Genomic DNA, 18912 nt, shown 5'->3' with positions numbered 1-18912 from the left:
CCCCTGGAGATGCCTCTGGATGCTTGTCCATCTGTTCACAGGGGATTGCAGGGTTGATCACCTGCACACGGTCACTTTACACAGGACAGAATGTAGACAGATGTGGTTCCTTGCCTGGTGGTGCAGGGCAGTGAGCAGATGCGGGACTTTGGGGACAATGGTCAGAATTTGGTCGAAATTGGAGCCTTCCAGCTGAAGAACTGACTGGTTAGTGCTGGAGAAAGTGGAGGAAGGCAAGAGGGAGCACAAGGATGGAGAGGAGAGGTGGAGGTAGGAGGGGAGGTTGGCTCACCAAGCTAAGCATCACCAGGGAGCCCAAATCCCATCACCAGGAGGGCTTGACCTGCTCCATAAGCCAAGCTCTGACCTGCGAAAGTCATCCAGAGAGTTTGAATCACCGATGAAGTTGTGAGATATCACGGACACCTTTTTGTGCCATGCCTTGTCCCTCTAGAAACGTCCCTCCACCATGTCCCACTGATGCCAAGGCCAGGGCCCAGCACTGGGACCAGCCACTCTTGCTGCCTCTGTCAGGCCGGGCTGGTTTCTCACAATTGTCACCTTGGCAGGTAGATTGAGTGTTGTTGGAAAACCAGCTGGTTGTTGGAAATCCACTGCTGTCACACTGTATAGAGCAGATCTGCTCCTTGCAGATCTCATTGTATTTCAGGCTGGAAAAGAAAAAGAAACACTTTGTGGTAATTTTTTCAATGACTTTCCAATTTTTTTTTCTTGGTAAGCTGTCTGCAATCACTTACAGTGTTCCTGAAGGGATTAATTACTCACTGGAGCTCATTGTGCGTATTTCATATTCTGAACTATTGGATGTGGTGTCTGCCTTGGATCGAGTGAGGGGTCACATGGCATTTCTTTTTCTATCCCTTTTCCCCTATTCTGTTCTATCTGTCAGGCTCCCGGTGTGAACGTTCCCCATTGCTGCTGCGGTGGATGCTCGGTCAGCGCGCTGCACGTGATCCTGATTTCCCTGCTCCGCGCTGCTTTTTCAAGGGAGTGTAGCCAGAATAAGACAAATTGCTTCCTTGTTTGAGTGACTTTTGGCTGATGCTTTCCCCCCAAGCTGTAGAGTTGGCTCGGCTTCTCTTGCAGCAGTTGTGGCTCTGGGCTGCGCATCGTCAGTGCTTGGACAGGCCCCTGGAGCAAATTTGGAGAGAAGAGCTCAAAGCACATTGCAGAGCTGCTTCCCACGGCGAAGAGGGCTTGTGCTGTGCAGACAGCCATTGCATGGAGCTGAGATATTCTTAGAGGAGATAAATCCCAGCTGCAGTGCTGCCAGGGACCTCTCTGTGCCATCCTTGAAATGTGGCATTCCCAGGAGGGTCTGCCTGCGGGACGGTGTGTGCTGGCGCTTTGACAGCTCAGGGAATGGCATTGTCTTAAGCTTGGCTGGGGATCCCAACTGGCCAAGTTGGAGCTGTAACTCCGTGTGGTCTCGGCATGCTTAAAGGGATCCTGCAGCTTGCAGGGGATGGGGCTTGTCTGTGTGTGGGGTCCAGAGGTGAGTGGCTGCTCTCCCATTGTGCCCGGAGACTCATGGCTGCTGTCATCACATGTCACTCAGCCCTTGGTGTTGGCAGGTGCATAGTGAGGGCAGCCACAGGAGCTGCACAGTGGAAAGTCCAGAGGCTCCAGTGAAATCCCTCTGATTGGCACTGGTGCCTGTTTGGGAGCATTTTCCACCCTGTCCATCGCAGGTGCTGCCAGGCACCCAGTAAAATTTGGAGTTGTAGGTGGAACAGCAGCTCTTTGCGAAGGATAGTAGAGTGTGTCAGCATCCCTTCACTCACTGTAACGCAGGTGGTGGAGGGAAAGCACACTTCCTCCATGCCAGCCCCTAGCCCCTGGGGCACCTGGGTAAGGACAAAGTGGGGGCTCCCACAAAGCTTTCTGGTCCCAAGCATGCCCTTCCCTCCTGTGGCACAAATAGATTTCCTGAAGGAGATGGGACCTTCCTTCTCTGCAAATAACCTTTAGTGGGAAAAGCACAACTACTGCTCAAGAAAATCTTTCCCTAGCGGTGGGGACTCTCCGAGCGCACTTTGAGAGAGGGAGCAGGTCTGGAAGCAGTTGGAGGATGGTGTGGGCCGGCACCAGGAGTGGGGAACCATCAGTGCTAAGAATAGACAGTTTATCTGCATCCCCCCCCCCCCCCCCCCCCGTTAAGGATGCTCGAGGCACTGTGCAGCAATTAACACAAGTTTGTAATAACACTGCTGGCAGATTGGCAGTGCAGCCTTTGGAGCTGGTGTCGGATTTGGCTGAGTATGGATGTGGGAGACTGCTGCTGCTGAGCTCCCCAGCACACACCCAGCATGTCCCTGGCACAGGGATGTGAGGCACTGTTGTGGGGCAACAGGATGGAGTCCGGGGTCCTGGCTGTGGAGCCCCAGGATGGGGAGAGACGTGGGGCTGGTGCTGCTCCTGGCTCCAGTGGGTTAGGTACCTTTCCTAGGGAAGTTTGGAGGAGCAGGTAACAAGGCCAGCAGAGATAATGGTAATGTTGGTGAGGAGGGGAGCAAGCTGAGGGCTGTAGTAGGGCATGATGCTCTGTACCCCCTGACTGCAGTGAGGGTGGCCCTGGGGAGCTGGCACAGCAGGCAGGGGAGATCATCTGCACTGATCAGGATCACCCCATGCTCTCCCCTGAGTTAGCAGGATGCCTCATCCTGCTTCTGGGCAGGGGGCATGGGAGACCTGGGGAATGCAGGAGGTCATTGTGTTGCTGTAAGAGCTATGCCACCCTCTTCAAGCAATCCTTCTGCCACTCACCATGCACAGCTCCATCTTTGGGAGGGTATGGGGGGTTTGCTTTGGGGTGAACATCACCTGGGCAGCTGATGCTGCAAGACTGAAGGGACCCCAAAATCTGTGATATGCGTGTTGGTCTTCAGCCTTGCCTGGGCTGCTATTGCAGATGCTGCCACGATTTTCAGGGTGAACCTTGCCCAGTGCCTGGTACGACCAGCAGCCCTAGGCACCCCAGCAGTGCTCACCCACTCCGCTGCCCGGGGATCACAGGTGCAGGGAGAGCCCGAGCCTTGCAGGATCCTGGTGATCATATGTGTAGCAGACTTGTTTCCGGCTCCCTGCAGGCTGCTGCTTCTGATGCCAGAGTGAATTTGGCACCTGGCCCTCCTGCAAGGCTGGGGAGGGGGAGAAGAAAGGCCAAGCCCTCCTCGCCGCAGGCAGGAGATTCAATTCTCCCTGGGTGTGCACAAAGACCGTTTATCTCCGGAGCAAAGCCCTGGTAACCACGGGGCAGAGCGTGAAGGGCTGATTAGGGGCTGTTCAAGGAGGGGTGCTGGGGTCGCGTGCAGGCACTTCCCTTCCCATTTCCAGGGCTTTCCATGGTAATGGCTCCTATTCTCCTCTGTTGTTAGGACGTCACTCACACGCAGCTCCAACGACATCTGTCAAAACACGTCTCCCTCTGTCCTTGGCGCTCCCAGGGAAGAGAGATCCGTTGGCCCCATAATGAGCCTGACATCAATTAATCATCAGCCTTAAAAATTAGCATCGTGGCAGTACATGTTGGAGGAAAACGATTCCCCAGATGGAAGCAAAAATAGCCTGTGTTATCTCCCTCCTCCCGCGGGATGTGGTAACAATAGATCTACTAACGAGCCTGGAACTCGTTAAGCTGGGTTTGCCCCCCGACGTGCTCTGCCTCCTGCCCAGTCTCTTCTCTCGATGGGCTATTGAGGGACCCTCTTGTGCAAGGGCTGATGACCTGCCCTGGGGTCTGGCCCTGCTGTCAGCTGGACCCTCGTGGTGCTCATCCCCCAGGCATTGCAGAGAGCCCAGGGTGTGCTTGCAATGCTGAGCCCCTTCCTGAAGCTGAGTGTTTGGAGGGGAGCAGCTGTTCCAGGATCTCCCTCTTCTGGAGTGAAGGATGCTCTTCCCTGGGTGATGCTGCTGGGCCGAGATAGGGGTTCAGCTAGTGCCTCGAGGACATGTCCCGCTCTGGGAGAGCTGTCCCTTGTCCCTCTCCAGAGAGCTCTGAGGACTGCTGGTGCTCACAGCTTAGTGAGTGCCAGCTCCGATGTTCAGGAGCTCGGCAGTGGGCTGGAGGTTTCCAGAGACACCCTGTATGGGGAATGACTGGGGCACCTTCTCTGGAGGCTCACGATGAGCTGGCTCTTTGTGTCTGTGCCATGCTGGGATTTTCCATGCTCGGAGCTGCTCTTCCTTGCATCCAGGCGAGCTGTAACCCCAGAGAGCAGCCCTGCCGCCTGTAGCCGCCTGCCACTCTGGTTGCCCACCCCAGGTTCTTGGGAGATGAAGAGCCCCCATCACCAGCTGTGTTTTGGGTGCATTTGAGTGTCTCTGATGTTTCAGTGTGGAGCAGCTCCACAGGCTGTCAGGCAAGCTGGGGAAGACATTTTGCATTCCTGCTGGAGACACGTGAGGACTCTTTGGCTGATCTGGTGATGGACAGACAGACCAAGTGTCTACCAGAGCCCAGCTGAGGCCGGGGAGAATTATGTTTGCAACGCATTGCTCTGTACAAAGCTCTCAGTCACAAGGCAAGGGGGACAAAAGGCTCCCTGTTAGCTCTGTCCCAGTGGGTGCGATTCCAACAGTTAAAAAGCAAATGTGAGTTGTTTGTCTCTGTGAATATAAAGCTTCCCCAAGCATGGCCATATTCTGGCTGGGAATGGGAAATTTGGCTCTGCTAATGACTGTTCTCCTACAAAACAGAGCCAACTTGAGCCAAGAGCTGCCCAGTTGGGCCCTTTTCCGCCTGCCCTGGTGCAGGGATGCAGGCTGGGGAGGGGAGAGGCTCTGGGGACTGATAAATGCCCTTTCAGCCAGACCTGGGCACCCAGGTCTGAGTGGATAGGCACCCAGGCATGAGTGTGGGGACCTTGGCCTCTTGTATGCAGGGGTGACTGCCACCCGTGAGCACCCTGCCGATGCCTGGAACCTTCTCCCATGCGCAAGGGATTCATTATCATCAACAACGGGGAGCCCCAGGCAGGGGGACATCAGATCTACTGATTTGGGGCATCTGACTGAGAGTCCAAGGGCTACTGTCACAGGGGCCTGGGATGAGGGTGAGTCTGGGAGGAATGACTGAATCACATGCTGTGCCTGGGCTTGGGGTGTGGATGCATCCACACTGTCTCCATGGATGATCCCCAGCAGTGATGGGGCTGTTGGGATGGCATTGGTGCTGAAGAGGAACATACCCTGTGTCTGCCTGCATGTGGCTGGCCTGGGGACCTGTGGTGCTTGACCCCCATGTCTGTGACAGCCAAGTTGTGCCGAGCACAGCCCATGGGCATCTCCTCCTCCCTAGCTGCTCCTGCATTTCCCCATCCTCACCTTGGCTCTTTGAGTCACATGGCCTTTGGAGAAGGGCTGTACATGGTGAGGGAAGGTCATTATGGGGTTAGGACATGGCTGTGACCTGCACGGGCCGTGTGCCCTCCCTTCCCTGCAGGGAGCCCAGATTGGTCCTTGATACACTGTAAGCAGTGGGTGCAGATTCCCCATGCACCCACATTCCCCCTCCTCCACCAGGCAAAGCTTGGAGCGAGAGCTGGCGACATCCCCAGATGCAAGGCACATCTGGAGGGCACCAAAGCAGTTAAGTGAAGGGCTGATTTGTGCTATAGAAACCCGCAGTTCCTTCCTTTGATCCTCTGAATCAGCCCATTGCCTTCCTCATATAAAGCCCCATTTATCTCCGCTGTTCCCAGTAAGTTTGAAGGCGGTCATGGCTCGTGGCTCCTCGGCAGCAGCGAGGAGCCCGGCTTTCTCTTCCGCTGAAGCAGAATCAGGTGAAATCTCTATGGCAACTGGCAGATGACAGGGAGTCTTGTTGCCTTGGAAATGAGGCAAGGCAAAAAAAAAAAAACCCACCCAAAAAGAGCCATCTGGAATTTTGAATTTCCACAATGTCCAACCTGCGTCTGGTGATGCGTGGGGAGTGTGAACCCGCTGCTGCCGGCTGCTCCGGGGCCTCTGTGCCGGGGCCTGGCTGTGCTGTTCTGCCTCACCCTGGGGAATTAGGGCTTTTTTCCATTTCTTCCCACTTTTTTGCTTTTTTTGCCCAGGGTTTGCAGCATTGCCCTGACCATCTGCTGGTGGCTGTGGGAAAGGTGTTGTGTTTGAGGTGCTGAAACCAGGCTGGAAACAGCTGTGCCAGCATGGCACTAGCACACCTTGGTGATGCAGAACCATGAGGAGAATGGCGGGCTCCAGGGCAAACTGAGGCATGGAGTGCTGCGTGACCAATTTGACCCTCCTCTGTCAGCTTAGCACAGACCCCAGGTGCAGTGACCGCTGATGACACTGTCTCTGTGTTCCCAAGCCTTGGGGCTGTCAGCAGGGAGTTAGTGTCACCATGTGTGACTGCCGCTGCATGTGCCAGTGGCCAGAGGCTCGGGGCATCCCTTGGAGCATGGATTTGGCCTGTTAACCTACCATCCCCCTCCTTCCCAAGCTGCACAAGTGTTTGCATGGATTATTTTGGAGACCCATGGTGCTGGGGACAGGGGTATTGGGGTGCTCCCAGCTCCTCTGATGCTTTCAGGAGCAGCTTTGGAGGCAGGTGTGGCTCTAGGATGAGTAGTGCCTTGTGCAGAAGCAGGGTCTGTCCCAACACAGGGGATTTTGGGCTCCCCCAGCATATCAGCACAGAGGAGCAGAGGGCAGCACAGAGGTGGAATGCCTGGACATGGAGCAGCTAGAGGCTCTGGATCTGGAAAAGGAGCTGTGGTTTGGATGTGCAGGTGGGGTGGTTTGGGGCCAAGCACAGCATCCATTGAAAGAATAACCCACAAATGGGCTGGAGGCCCAGTCTGGATCTCTCCAGTGGATTCACTTGGAAACTTGTGCATGGGAGAGACCCAATTAAGTAGATTTATGGCTGCTCTAGCCTGAGAAAGTCTGAATCCCTTTTAAAAGCTTGGCTCACTGGAGCCAGACGGGGTCCAGGCTCCAGGTCTCTCAGCCCTGCCCTTGGTATGAGCAGTGATTCGCAAGGCTTAGCAGCCATGATCGCCCCTAAAGTGCTGATTCGGCTCAAGTCCCAGCCTGTCATTGCTGCACAGCTGCTTATTGTCTGCTCTCACCTTCCAGCTGGGAGATGGTGGCCCTCTCCCACAGCGTGGGGCTGCCCCTGCCTGCACTGGGTGGCAGTGGTGGGGATGGTGTGGTGATGGGGATGGTGTGCTGATGATGGCAGTAATGATGACTGCAGTGATGGGCATTTTGACAGTGATGGGGATGGCGGGGTGATAGGGATGATGGTGCTGATGGGGATGGTGGTGGTGGTGATGACTGCAGTGGTGGGGATATTGGCAGTGATGGGGATGCTGGTGGTGATGATGGCAGAGATGATGACTACAGTGGTGAGGTGCAATGGTAGAGTCAGTGAGTGCAGGCAGGGAATTGGCTTCCTCCTCCTCTGCAGCCACTGTTGGAACCTCCTGCAGAGCCCTGTCATTTTGAAGAAGGGTCCACCACCATGTGAGATGTGGAGTGGCTGTGCCAAACCGGAGTCCTGTCACCTCTCTGGCTCTGGCTCCACAGGGGCTGGTGCTCCTTGGGGGACTTGGGCTTTGCAGGACACGTGCTAGCCCAACAGTGCTGCCTGCTGTAACCCCATTGTCTCCCCCAAGACTTGCTGCTGGCCTCTCTTCCCTCAGCCAAGGGCAAGTGCAGAACATGCTGGGCTGTGTCCAGCCTCGTCCCACAGCCTTGCAGGGCTATGTGCAGGGCAGCACCATGTGCAGAGGCCAGTCTGCCTTGGTGAAGTCACGGTGGAGACCTCAGATATCTCTAGCTTCCCCTGCACATCCCCATCACCGATGGCAGGAGGCTGTGCTTCCATGTCCATGGGGAGTAGCACCTCCGGCTCCACCAGCTGAGGGGCTGCTGCTGTCTTTCAGGGAATGGTGGCCAGGCTTTCTCCATCCATCTGCCTGGGGTCAGCAGAGCACCAGTCAGCTGTCCAGGTACCCTGGTACCCCATTACCAGGGTGCTGCGTGGCCCTGTCCCTGCCCATCAGGGAGCAGGACCCTCTCCTGACACTGCTGCAGAGGGTGCAGGGCTGGCAGCCAGCTCTCTGCTCACACCAATGAAAGTAATAAAACCACGAGTGCTAATGTACCTGCTGCCTTCTGGGTGGGGCAGCAGGTTTGCAGGAAAGAGTGTGGTGCTTTCCCAGGGCACTGAGCAAGTATGGAAGACATTGTCTGCCAGCTTGGGTGCCCTGGAACATCTCCAGAGAGAGAGGGCTGATTTGGGGCTACTGGTACATCCTTGGTGGGAGCACGTAGGAATTGCAGGGATGGGGCTTGAGCTGGAAAACAAGGCCGACACTGCAGACTTGGCAGTCACCCCACAGAGCCCTGTTAAGCCATCTCCACTGTTCATTCTGCCTGTCTGGGAGCTGTTGGGGGGAAAAGACAGTTAAGCCCCAAACAGAAGGATTGCAGGTTGCGACCATCCCCCTGCCCAGCCATCCAGGAATGGGAATCAGAGCTGGACATAAAAATGCAAGATAAAGCCATTTACTCCATTCAGGAAGACTCTGCTGGTGGCACATCCAGATGCTGGTGATGGAGTCACAGGCTGCAGGGTGTGAGTGTGGAACCCACGGGGCTCAGTGAGGTTCACACAGGGCTGCTGGATTTCCCCTCAGGTGGTCTCCCGAGTGCCAGAGTGGAAGATTTTCAAGAAAAATACCAACAAAACACTGCCTGTGCAAATTCATTCATAAACAGGACTGGGAGCAGAGGCTGGGGCAGATGGAGGGAACAGTGTGAGTCTGCTCTAGGGTTCGTGGAGGCAGGGAGTGCAGCGGGGCTGGAGGAGGCTCACAGCCCCATGAGAATGGGTTTTATTGCAGAGTTTATTAGTGGATTTTTCAATACACTGGAAAGAATTGAGCAAGCAGTTAGAAATGTTTTCCAGCCTGGGGAAATTCGTTACAGCTACTGTGTAATAGGGGCCCACCGGAATGACTCAGGAACACCACGCAGCCTTTCTCGGTGAATTCCTGCTTGCTGTTGAAATCTTTACTGGGCCAACAGGAGTCCTTTCCCAGTTGGATCCTCTGAAATGAGACCAGTCGGGTCACGGGGGCAAGAAAACAGGTGTGAGTGCCATGCTCATGCTGAGTGCAGACAGTGCACCCATGCAAGCCTGGCACCCTTGTGTCAGTGTTGGTGTCATGTCCTGCTGTCCCACTGCCTGCATATGGACACAGGGCACATGTGCAAGGTCACAGGCATAAGTGATAAGTGATACTCATGCACACATGCATCTTTCTGCAGGCTTTTGCTGCCATGTGGCACCCACATGAATGATGCAAACACACACACACACACACACGCATGCGTGAGTTTCTGTGCTAAGGCACATGGGGCACACGTGTCCCTCGGATGCAGCCCTGCCTCGACCCAGCGGGTGCTGGTGGCCACATGCTTCTTTGAAATGAGCTGTCAGAGCCATTTGGAATTGATTATTTCCTCATTCCTTGACGTACTTGGCCACGTCGGCAGCACCCAGCTGCAGGGTCGGGGCTGCACCCCGACACACGGACAAAGGAACTGCTGCCGCTTGCTCTGGGAGGTGGCAGGGAGAGCTGGACATGAACACAGCCTGAAGCTCCCTGGCCTTGTCCAGCCATGGTTCTGTGCTGCCCGTCACAGTCAGACTCACAGCAAACAGTGCTCCAAAGCCAGCTATTCCAGCACAGCTTTCTCCTTCTCCCTCCTCCTCTTCTTCCTCCTTGGCTGCCTCTGGCCCTGTATCCCACCTTGCAGATGCTCCTTCTTGTGGTGATGGTGCCTGCTGCTGCCCAGCTTGGCCAGGCAGGAGATGGGGGCGATGGGCACTGCGTGAGTCGGGGCCAGGCGCCCGCAGTGCCAGGTTGCTGAGTGTGTGTAATGTGGTGGTCAGCACTGGAAGCCATGCCCAGGGAGTGCAGCAGGTGAGGGGGTAGTCAGGGATGGGCTGAGGCTTCCTGCTTCAGTTTCCTCGAGTGCCAAGTGGAACTGTATCAAATTTGCTGATGTTGAAGAGAGCACTGAAAAGGCTCAGTTGAGAAAGGAGTGTTGAGTGAGAGCTCTCATTTGAGTGAGAGTTGCTCAAGCACAGCAGAGGGTATAGGCAAGTGAGAGCCAGCCTGGCACAAGGACAAATGATTTGGGCAATGGGCTCTGGTGACCTCCCAGTGGAGGGCCTGGGGACAGTGGTTGCCTCTCATGGCTGCCCTGTGGATGGTCAGAACGGGGGGCAAAGGGCCAGAGCCAGCGCTCCCCTCTGTAACAGCAGGATGGTCAGAGCCTGCGAGAGCAGTGGGATCTGCTGAGGGGCTGCAGGCCAGCCTGGGGCTGGGGCAGGGAGACATCAGTCCCTGAGTCTGCAGCTCCAGTGAAGTGGGGAGTGCTGTGGAACACATCCCAGCCATAGCTGCTGGGAAACTGAGCCTGGCCTAGGCCGGGTGTCTGACTGACCCCGCCACGGCATGGGCTGAGCCTTCTCCGCTGCTCTGTGCTCCAGCAGCTGGAAACATCTGGCTGCACAAGCTTACTAAATCGATGTGAGGAGGAATCCAGCGCTCTCCTGCTGTTCCCACATTTCAGCCTCTCCCAGTGGCTCTGGTTTCAACTCAACTCTGGCATGCAGTGACTCGGTGAGCTCCAAGCCAGCCCACGGCCCCTTGCTGCCCCTGGGGAACAGACTGCGGGAGTCCCTGTGTCACCACCAGGACAGCACTGTGGGGGCAGATGGTGACACTTCAGTGCTAGCAGCAGGATGTATGCCAGAGGTGAGTGAGCAGCTCTTCCAGTCCCAATTTGGCCCATTCCAGGATGAGAGCTGCTGCTTTTCCTGGAGTCCAGAGTGACCTGGACTGTCACCCAAAAACTGGGGTGATGTCATCCAGGCATGGGTGATGAATGGGGCAATGGATGAAGCTGGGGATGTGGGTCAGTGCCATTGCCCTGGAACTCCTGTCCCAGAGCCCTGGGATGCTGCTTATTGCCATTGGTGCCCCAGCAGCAGAGCAGGGCAGGGGAGGTGGCACCCCTGTGCCGGCCCCTCAGTCAGGGCAGCTGGGGACACAGCGCAGGCTCGCCCCACTGCTCCTTGGATTGGGATGGCTGGAGCAGCCCCGCTGGCAGTGGCGCCCGGGGAGGAGGCAGCGCCAGGCCCGGCGCTGGCTCTGTGCCCAGGGGAATGGCTGCGGGTGGCCGTGGGGGAGGCAGACAGGCTTTTGGGATGGAGCCATGCCCGGGAGGAGCACGCTGCCGAGCTGGCAGGGTGGGAGCCACTGCCGGCGCCAGGGGACAACGATGACTCTTCGTCCCACCCCACTCTGTCCTGCTCCAGCACGCGGGGACGTGGCACTGCTGGGGTGTGCGTGCCACCTTCTCTGGCTGCAGGAGCTGGCTCTGGGTGACAGCACCCACTGAATGGGGCCAGGGTGAAGGAGCTGAAGGTGCTAAGTCCTTTCCTGCATGGAGACCCACTTGGGGACACTGGTGGTTTTGTATTGCTGTTCCCTGAGGTTCAAGGAGCCCAAATCTCCCACTGCCCTACACACTGCAGTGTGACAGCCAGGAACCTGGCCACAGGTTCCTGCCCTGCCGTTTCAAGCCTGAAAATCCATCTTTGCAGGCAACTTGAGGGCAGGACCTTGCAGCTTTGAGGTGCCAACATGATCCTTTCTGCTGCCCCACCAGACAGGCATGGTGTTCCCTTGTCCCTGGCTGCAGAGCAAGGTGGGTGCCACCCTTCAGCACTGAGGGCCTCTCAAGCCTCTCCTGCACCCTGGTTCCATGTGTGTAGCCACCTCAGATCCATCCCTCTCCTGTACTGCCTGTGCATCCCCACCCTGTGGCTCTGGGGACAACTTGGAGCTTCTGTGCCTGTGATGAACTCCTCCACTGGTGCAATGGTTGAAGCTGGGGATGTGGGTCAGTGCCATTGGAACGTGCACTTGGAGCTTCTTTGCCTTTGATAAACTCCTCCAATCTCCACAGTGGAGATTTAATAATGAGTTAATAATGACTTGTGTCCTGCTGAGCCTGTGTCCTGAGGTTCTGGGAGCTGGACTGGAGTGATTGGACACATGCAGGGATGGGTGTCCTTATGCTCTGATGTGGCTGGTCACATTGGGTGCCCTGTGGGCTCACCAGCCCTTTTACCTCATCTACAACTGACTTTAACCTGCTTGATTGAACCCGTCTCATCGGGGTTGTTCCTGCTTGTCACCCCCTTCCAGGCTCATGCATAAATCAGGGCCGCTTCACTGGTCTGAGGTGCTCCTGCCCAGGCAGGTGGGCAAGGGGAGCCTGGGGATGGAGCAGCACCTATGGGTGCTGCCTGAGGTGTGGCCAGAGTGTGATGGGGACAAGGAACACACAAGGAGCCCTGCTTGAGCACTGGCATGTGGCTGTGCCTTTGTGGGGAGCTGCTGGGGTGGTGCTGGCGGTGTCCCCCATCCTCATGTCCCTGCAGCTGGGGTGTGTGCTGTCAGTGTCCCCCATCCCCCCGTCCCTGCAGTTCACGTGGTGCCGGTGCCGTTGCAAATCCTGAAGTGCTGGTTGCCACGTTACATTAGGAGGAGCCACATCCCATGTCCCTCACGCCTGCCGTCACTGCAGATCCGTGGCAGGCTGCAGCTGAAAGGCCTGAAATCAGGGATCAAAGCCGTAGTGGCACGGCTGTTAGTGCCCGTGAACGAGACAGGGACTTGGGGCTGGAGCCGTGGCCCCACGCCCACAGTACTGCTGGGGCTATGCCAGGAGTGACCTCCTCCTCTGTGCAGGTGTCTGTGTTCTTACACCTCCGTGCAGGTGTCTCTGGGCAGTGCGCACACATTTCTGTGTGCAGGTGTACATATGTGTATGTGGACATGCCTGTATATATCTGCACATATACACAAGGGGTTGTGATGTGGGTAGATGCACGTGCTCAAGTACATTTTGGGGGGTGCATGGCTCTGTGTGTGTGTACACACCCATGCCATGGGTGTGTACACCTGGAGAAGTCCCAGGGCAGACAGAGCTTGGGGATCCTCAGCTCTGGGCTGTGCCTGTAGGGGCTCAGTCCCACCAGCTGCTCCAGCCCTGCACAGAAGCAGCCACTCCTTCATGAGTGGGGCTCAGTGTCCTCCAACCCCCGACCTCCCTCGGTCCCACTGGCTGCACACCAAGTGATGCTGCTCCAGCACCCATGTTCCCAGGCTGGAGCACCCCTGGGGCCTGGGGGATGCAGGGGCAGGTTTGGGGACATTCTTCCAGGACTGCTGCTCCTGTCACCTATGTGGGTCCTGTGGCCCCACTTGGTCTCTGCCAGCTCATCCTTTCTGGACTAGACATAACCATCCCAGCTGCATGCTTGGTAGTGGCATTTCAGGGTGGTGCAGCTCCAGCATGGTGCCAGACTTGCCCTGTCCCTCCCTGATGGGCAGAGCCAGGGTTGTTGGTCATGGCCACAGGCAGGGGTTTGCTCCATCCATCCATTCATCCATCCATCCATCCATCCATCCATCCATCCATCCATCCATCCATCCATCCATCCATCTATCCCTTTTAAAGCCTTCACCTTGTCTCTCCACAGACCCCGAGTCCCAGAGGAAGAGGACAGTGCAGAATGTACTGGACCTACGTCAGAACCTGGAGGAGACCATGTCCAGCCTAAGGGGCTCTCAGGTGTCTCACAGGTGAGGCCCCAGCACCAGACCCCCCCCATCCCTTCCCCACAGTCAGTGTCCTTCCTGGGGCGGATGGGAAGCCGCTCTGCTCCTGGTGAGGGCCATGTGGATGTGGGTGGGAGGAAATCAGCAGTCCTTTGTGACCTGGGGGACCCTGTGCATGGAGGCTTGGAGAGAAGCCCTCAAATCCATGGGGTGTTGTGTGGTGCTGCAGCAGAGTGCTGTCCCCAAAAGTGCTCTGGTACAGCAAAGGTTGGGGAGTGGTGGCAGTGAGGAGAGCTGACAGAGCAGAGAGAGGGTGTGAGGTCTGTTTCCAGTGTTCAGGTGACCCTGAACAGATCACCAGAGGTGAAGATATCACTTGTACCCACCCTAGTTTGCACTAGAGGCTCCATCCCTATCCGTGACTTTGTTTTTCTGCTCTGTGTAGGGTGATGATGGAGGAACTCTCAGCCAGAGCCCAGGAGCAGAGCTGGGGGTACCCTGAGGTGCCCTGCCAGACTGGAGCGAGGGAATGGTGGGGATGGGGACAGGGTGAGCACTGCGTGGACAACTAGAGCACAGTGTCTGTGCTTAGGGGGCTCTGACACACGTCTGGGACTGCCTGTGTCCCCCTGGGTCATTCACTTAAGATCTTGCATGGTTTGTGCTTCGCTCTGGATTTGCAAGGTTGTGTGGGTGTCAGCCGGTTGGGAAAGTGGGGATGCGGGAACATCCTTCTCCTGGAGTGTGTTGCCACCTCGTGGTCTCCCTCAATCCTATTTTTTGACTTGGAAGGGACAAAAAGGAGCAGCTTCCTCCTCCCACCTTTCACCCACCATTCACCATTACAGACCTTCCCGTGTCACCCCTCAACCAGCCTTGTCCAGGATGAAGCAACCCTTTGATCTCCCTCTTCATCATCTGAAATTTCTAGACCTTGCTCGCCCTTGCTGTGCTTCCTGAATGTTTTCCAAGCCAGGAGCAGCAGAGAGCTGTGGCAGTGGGATTTGCATGGGGTCACAACAATATTTTCTGAGCTGGCCATTTCCTGAAATGATCCATTACAGCTCTGCCATCCCTTTGCTCGGTGCAGGAGCTGGGTCAGAGCCCAGCACTGCTCATGCCGAGCCAGGGCTGCGTTGTGTTAATTTCGCTTTCATCAAGCAAAAAGTGTCAAACTCCACCCCCCTCCTCACCCCAGTGCTCAGCTCCTTCAGAAATCCTTCTCAGCTCAGGTCTTACGAAAATAGGGCGAGGACATTAAGGGTGATTAAATTAGCATTGCTGGTGGGATTTGACTCTTCACTATCACTTCCTTTCCTTGATGAGCTGTCAGTACATCACATGGTGGATGCCTCAGCTGCATTCCTGCCATGGAGTAAAATGGCTATGGATAGCCCAGGGATCCCTACCCCTGCACTCTGTCCCTTTCAGTGTGACTTAAACATCTGAAGATCTTCCCTCTTATCCCATGACAGCTGAATTTATTTGGAAGCTTTTTTTATTGCAGTAGCCCACAGCAGCCTCGGCAGTTCCCTGCATCCCTCCAGGAGCTCCTCTGCGGCTGTGAGCCAGATTTTCCTTTCCCAAAGCTGTGTCAGCTCTTCCCTGGTACGTTGTAATTACACACGTACCCACTCATTCTGCTCTTGGGAACACTTCCTACAAGCCTGTCCAATACAGATGTCATCTGCAAGTCCTCTGGATGTGCCTGCATCACTGGTGTCCTGTAGCTGCTTTGGGCTCTCTCTTTATTCATTCCACAAACTATTCCTCAAATTTCTCTTGTTACCCTCACTGCGTTCTTCCATCCAGTGGCTGAGGGCTCAGTCCTTGCTGTTGCCTTGTTAGGGCACAATGTTATTCCTGAAAGATGTCACCATACTCCTGGCAGCAGGGCTGCATGGACATCCTTGGGGCTTGGAGAATCATGGAATCAGAGTCACTGAGGAGACTCAGTGGACACTTGGAGGACACTTGGAGAAAGTCTCTAAGATCATCAAGTCCAACCATTTCCCCAGCACTGCTGTGTTCACCACCACACCATGTTCCCAAGAGCCACATCCACACGTTTTTTAAACACTTCCAAGGATGGTAACTCCACCACTGCCCTGGGCAGCTGTGCCAGTGCCTGACCACCCTTTCAGGAAAGAAATTTTCTTCCAATATCCAACCTAAACCTCCCCTGGCACATTTCCTCTCCTCCTGTCCCTTGTTCCCTGGGAGCAGAGCCTGACTCCTCCCCAGCTCCCCACTCCTTTCAGACAGTTGTGCAGAGCCACAAAGTCCCTCCTGAGCCTCCTTTTCTCCAGGCTGAGCCCCCCCCAGCTCCCTCAGCTGCTCCTGATGCCCCAGACCCTTCCCCAGCTCTGTTGCCCTTCTCTGGACACGTTCCAGCTCCTCAATGTCTTTCTTGTCATGAGGGGCCCAGAACTGAACCCAGGATTCGAGGTGAAGCTTCTGTTCCTCCTGCTCAGAGACATGGTTGGCATCTGCTCTGAGCTGCCGGGAGCACATCCTCAAACAGCCTTTGTGCTGCCGACAAAAACAAAACCCTTTTAGCTGCCCCTTTTAGTTCCGCTTTAACAAACTTCCTCGTTTTTTTTATGTAGTTCCCTGTTTTAGATTCAATGCTGCAGCCCAGGTTTGGCTTTGGGTGCTCCTGCAGGAACGTTTAATCCAAGCTAGGGAATAATTTACTGATACTAGTGTTTGGAGCCAATTTGAGGACTGTGGGTTCCCAAGGAGCTGCTCCAAGATTAATAGTTTCTCGTGGCTAAATTTAGTTTTAGAATCACTGTTTGCCCAAAATACACCCCGAGAGGCACAGGGAGTGTCGGAACTCCCCATTTCTGAAGCACTTGCAGGCTCTGGGCTGGCTGCAGAGCGCTGTGCTTGTGGGCAGCCCCTGGGGCTGGGCAGCCCTCTCTTGGGGTCATCTTTCCTGCCCAGATGTTGGGGGTTCAGTCTACAGGGGTTCCGTGTGAGGTGCTGCTGCAGGGACTGGTCCCAAGTCTGTCCCTTGGCATCCTTTCACTCACAGCCTCCACTCCCTGGCATGGCCCACAGTCACATTCCCTGGGATTGGTGCCACCAGCCCAGCTTGTCCTGTCCTGGGTCTGGTGTGATCTTGAGGTGCAGATGTTGAAGTGCTGGGGGAGAAGTGGCTGAGCAGAAGCAGCCCAGACACAGGGGAACATGTCCAGGCTTTCCACTAAAGGTGCCCTATTAGATGAGTTCAGCACAGCTGGATTTTGGGCTGGAGCCAGTCTCCAGAATAGTGCTGACCCCTCTCCCAAGTGTGTTTGGCACCAGTCCTGGTGGCACCCCCGGTTCTGCTCCAAGGTAGATGGACAGGGCTGTGGTAGAGTGTTGCCTTTGTAGATTGACTGGACACAGGGCCCCCATCACACCCCATGTCCTATTCCACCATCCCTGGGGAGACATGGGCATCACTAAAAACTGTGGTGTGCATGTCCCAGCAGGTCCTGGACTGTGGGACACTGGGCTGGCACTAGGCAGGGAAGGAGGGGACTGTCCCTTGCCAGCTGACATGGAGGGGGTCCAGACAGACAGTGTCCCTGCAACCACAGTCTTGGGAGCCTCTGGCCTTGAGAGGCTGCCTCAAAATGGGCAGTTTTGGTATCTGAGCACTTGCAGACCCAGTTCCAGGGGAGTGAGGCAGGGCACAGATCTCCACTGCCCCCTGTGCCCTGCCCTGACTCCCTGACTGCCTGTCCTCACAGCTCCCTCGAGATGACCTGCTATGACAGTGATGAAGCCAACCCACGGAGTGTCTCCAGCCTCTCCAACCGCTCCTCCCCTCTGTCCTGGCGCTACGGGCAGTCCAGCCCTCGCCTGCAGGCCGGGGACGCGCCATCGGTTGGGGGCACCTGCCGCTCCGAGGGCACCCCGAGCTGGTACATGCACGGGGAGCGAGCGCACTACTCGCACACCATGCCCATGCGCAGCCCCAGCAAGCTGAGCCACATCTCCCGCCTGGAGCTGGTCGAGGCGCTGGACAGCGACGATGTGGAGCTGAAGTCGGGGTACATGAGTGACAGTGACCTGATGGGGAAGACGCTGACGGAGGATGATGACATCACCACGGGGTACGTGCCCGTGCGGGGAGTCGTGCCCGGACTGGGGCTCTGCAGGGCGTTTCACCCGCTCCTGTTTGGCTGGCGGTGCAGGAACACCTGGCACAGTGGGGGTGGATGGAGTGGTACATAGGTTACAGCCAGTCTGGTTAGGATTGGATCATGTCCCCACATCCCAGGAGATGCTTCCCTGCTAGCAGTGCTGGTGGTGCTCGGCCAGCTGGGTCTTCTTGGGGCTGATGGGCTTCTGAGCCAGAATGAGCTGCTCTCCCAGCATGTGGGAAGTGTCCAGCTTGATATGAGTGTTCCTGGATCAAGGAGCTGAGAAAAGTGTATGGTCTGTAGCTGCAGAAGCCCTGAGCCACAGTCCTGCTGGGGTGAATGCTGCTGCTTTCAGAAATGCTCTTCAGTTTACACCAGTCAGTCTGAGTGGCTTCCAGTGACCCAGGCACTGTGGGGATGTCCTGTGGGACTCCTGGTGGTCCGTGGTGGGACAGGCTGGGTTAGATCTCAGCACCCCAGTGAGAACTGGGCACCGAGTTGTCATTGCTGATGGATGACTCCACATGGAGCAGGGTATGCTGCTGAGGAGAGTCCCTCCTTCTGGGACCCCCATCAGCCTCCATCCCTCCACCCTTGGGGCCAGGGGCATCTCCTGCCAGATGGGCACAACCCAGCACTCCCAGGGCTCACGTTTTCTTGCCAGATGCATCCAGCTCCTGCTGCACTGTTGAGGTGCCCCTGACTCTGGCAAGGGTCCAGGGTTTGAACATGTTGGAGGTTTCCTGTTTCAGCACAGCAGAAAATAAATAACTTGGGCTTTTGAGCTGTCCCAGAGCCTGATGAGGCATTTGGCCTCCTGACAGTGCTTCTTTGGCCCTCCTAGGGTGGCTGTAGTCACATCTGTTTGGTGCGGGATAGAGCACAGCCTATGGCTTCACACCCATCCTGCGGCCAGTGCTCCCCACATATGGCCTGTAGGCACTGTTGCAGTTGCGGGGGACACACCATTGGCTATCTGCTGCCTTTTGCCCCTGCCATGCTCCAGCTGTGTGCTGAGAGTGCCTGTGCCATCGTGGGTGTCAGACCCATCCTCCTCATGGGCATGTGACCTTGGGGGCTGCCCTGTG

The 18912-nt window shown here is 56.3% G+C and overlaps 1 protein-coding gene across 4 annotated transcripts in view; it reads left to right on the top strand.

The window, feature by feature from the left end:
- NAV1 (neuron navigator 1) overlaps nucleotides 1–18912 on the top strand; it is a 62355-nt gene that overhangs the window by 18481 nt on the left and 24962 nt on the right. For all 4 annotated transcript variants that reach the window (XM_053963837.1, XM_053963841.1, XM_053963839.1 and 1 more), the window contains 2 exons: nucleotides 13607–13709; nucleotides 17429–17794. In XM_053963837.1, coding sequence (XP_053819812.1) covers nucleotides 13607–13709; nucleotides 17429–17794 — 469 coding nt within the window. The remainder of the gene's footprint in view (nucleotides 1–13606; nucleotides 13710–17428; nucleotides 17795–18912) is intronic.

The sequence above is a fragment of the Vidua chalybeata genome, chromosome 24 (genome assembly GCF_026979565.1).
Source record: "Vidua chalybeata isolate OUT-0048 chromosome 24, bVidCha1 merged haplotype, whole genome shotgun sequence".
Taxonomy (NCBI): Eukaryota; Metazoa; Chordata; class Aves; order Passeriformes; family Viduidae; genus Vidua; species Vidua chalybeata.
The sequence above is the reverse complement of the archived record's forward strand: the minus strand, read 5'-3'. Positions and strand labels throughout refer to the sequence as shown.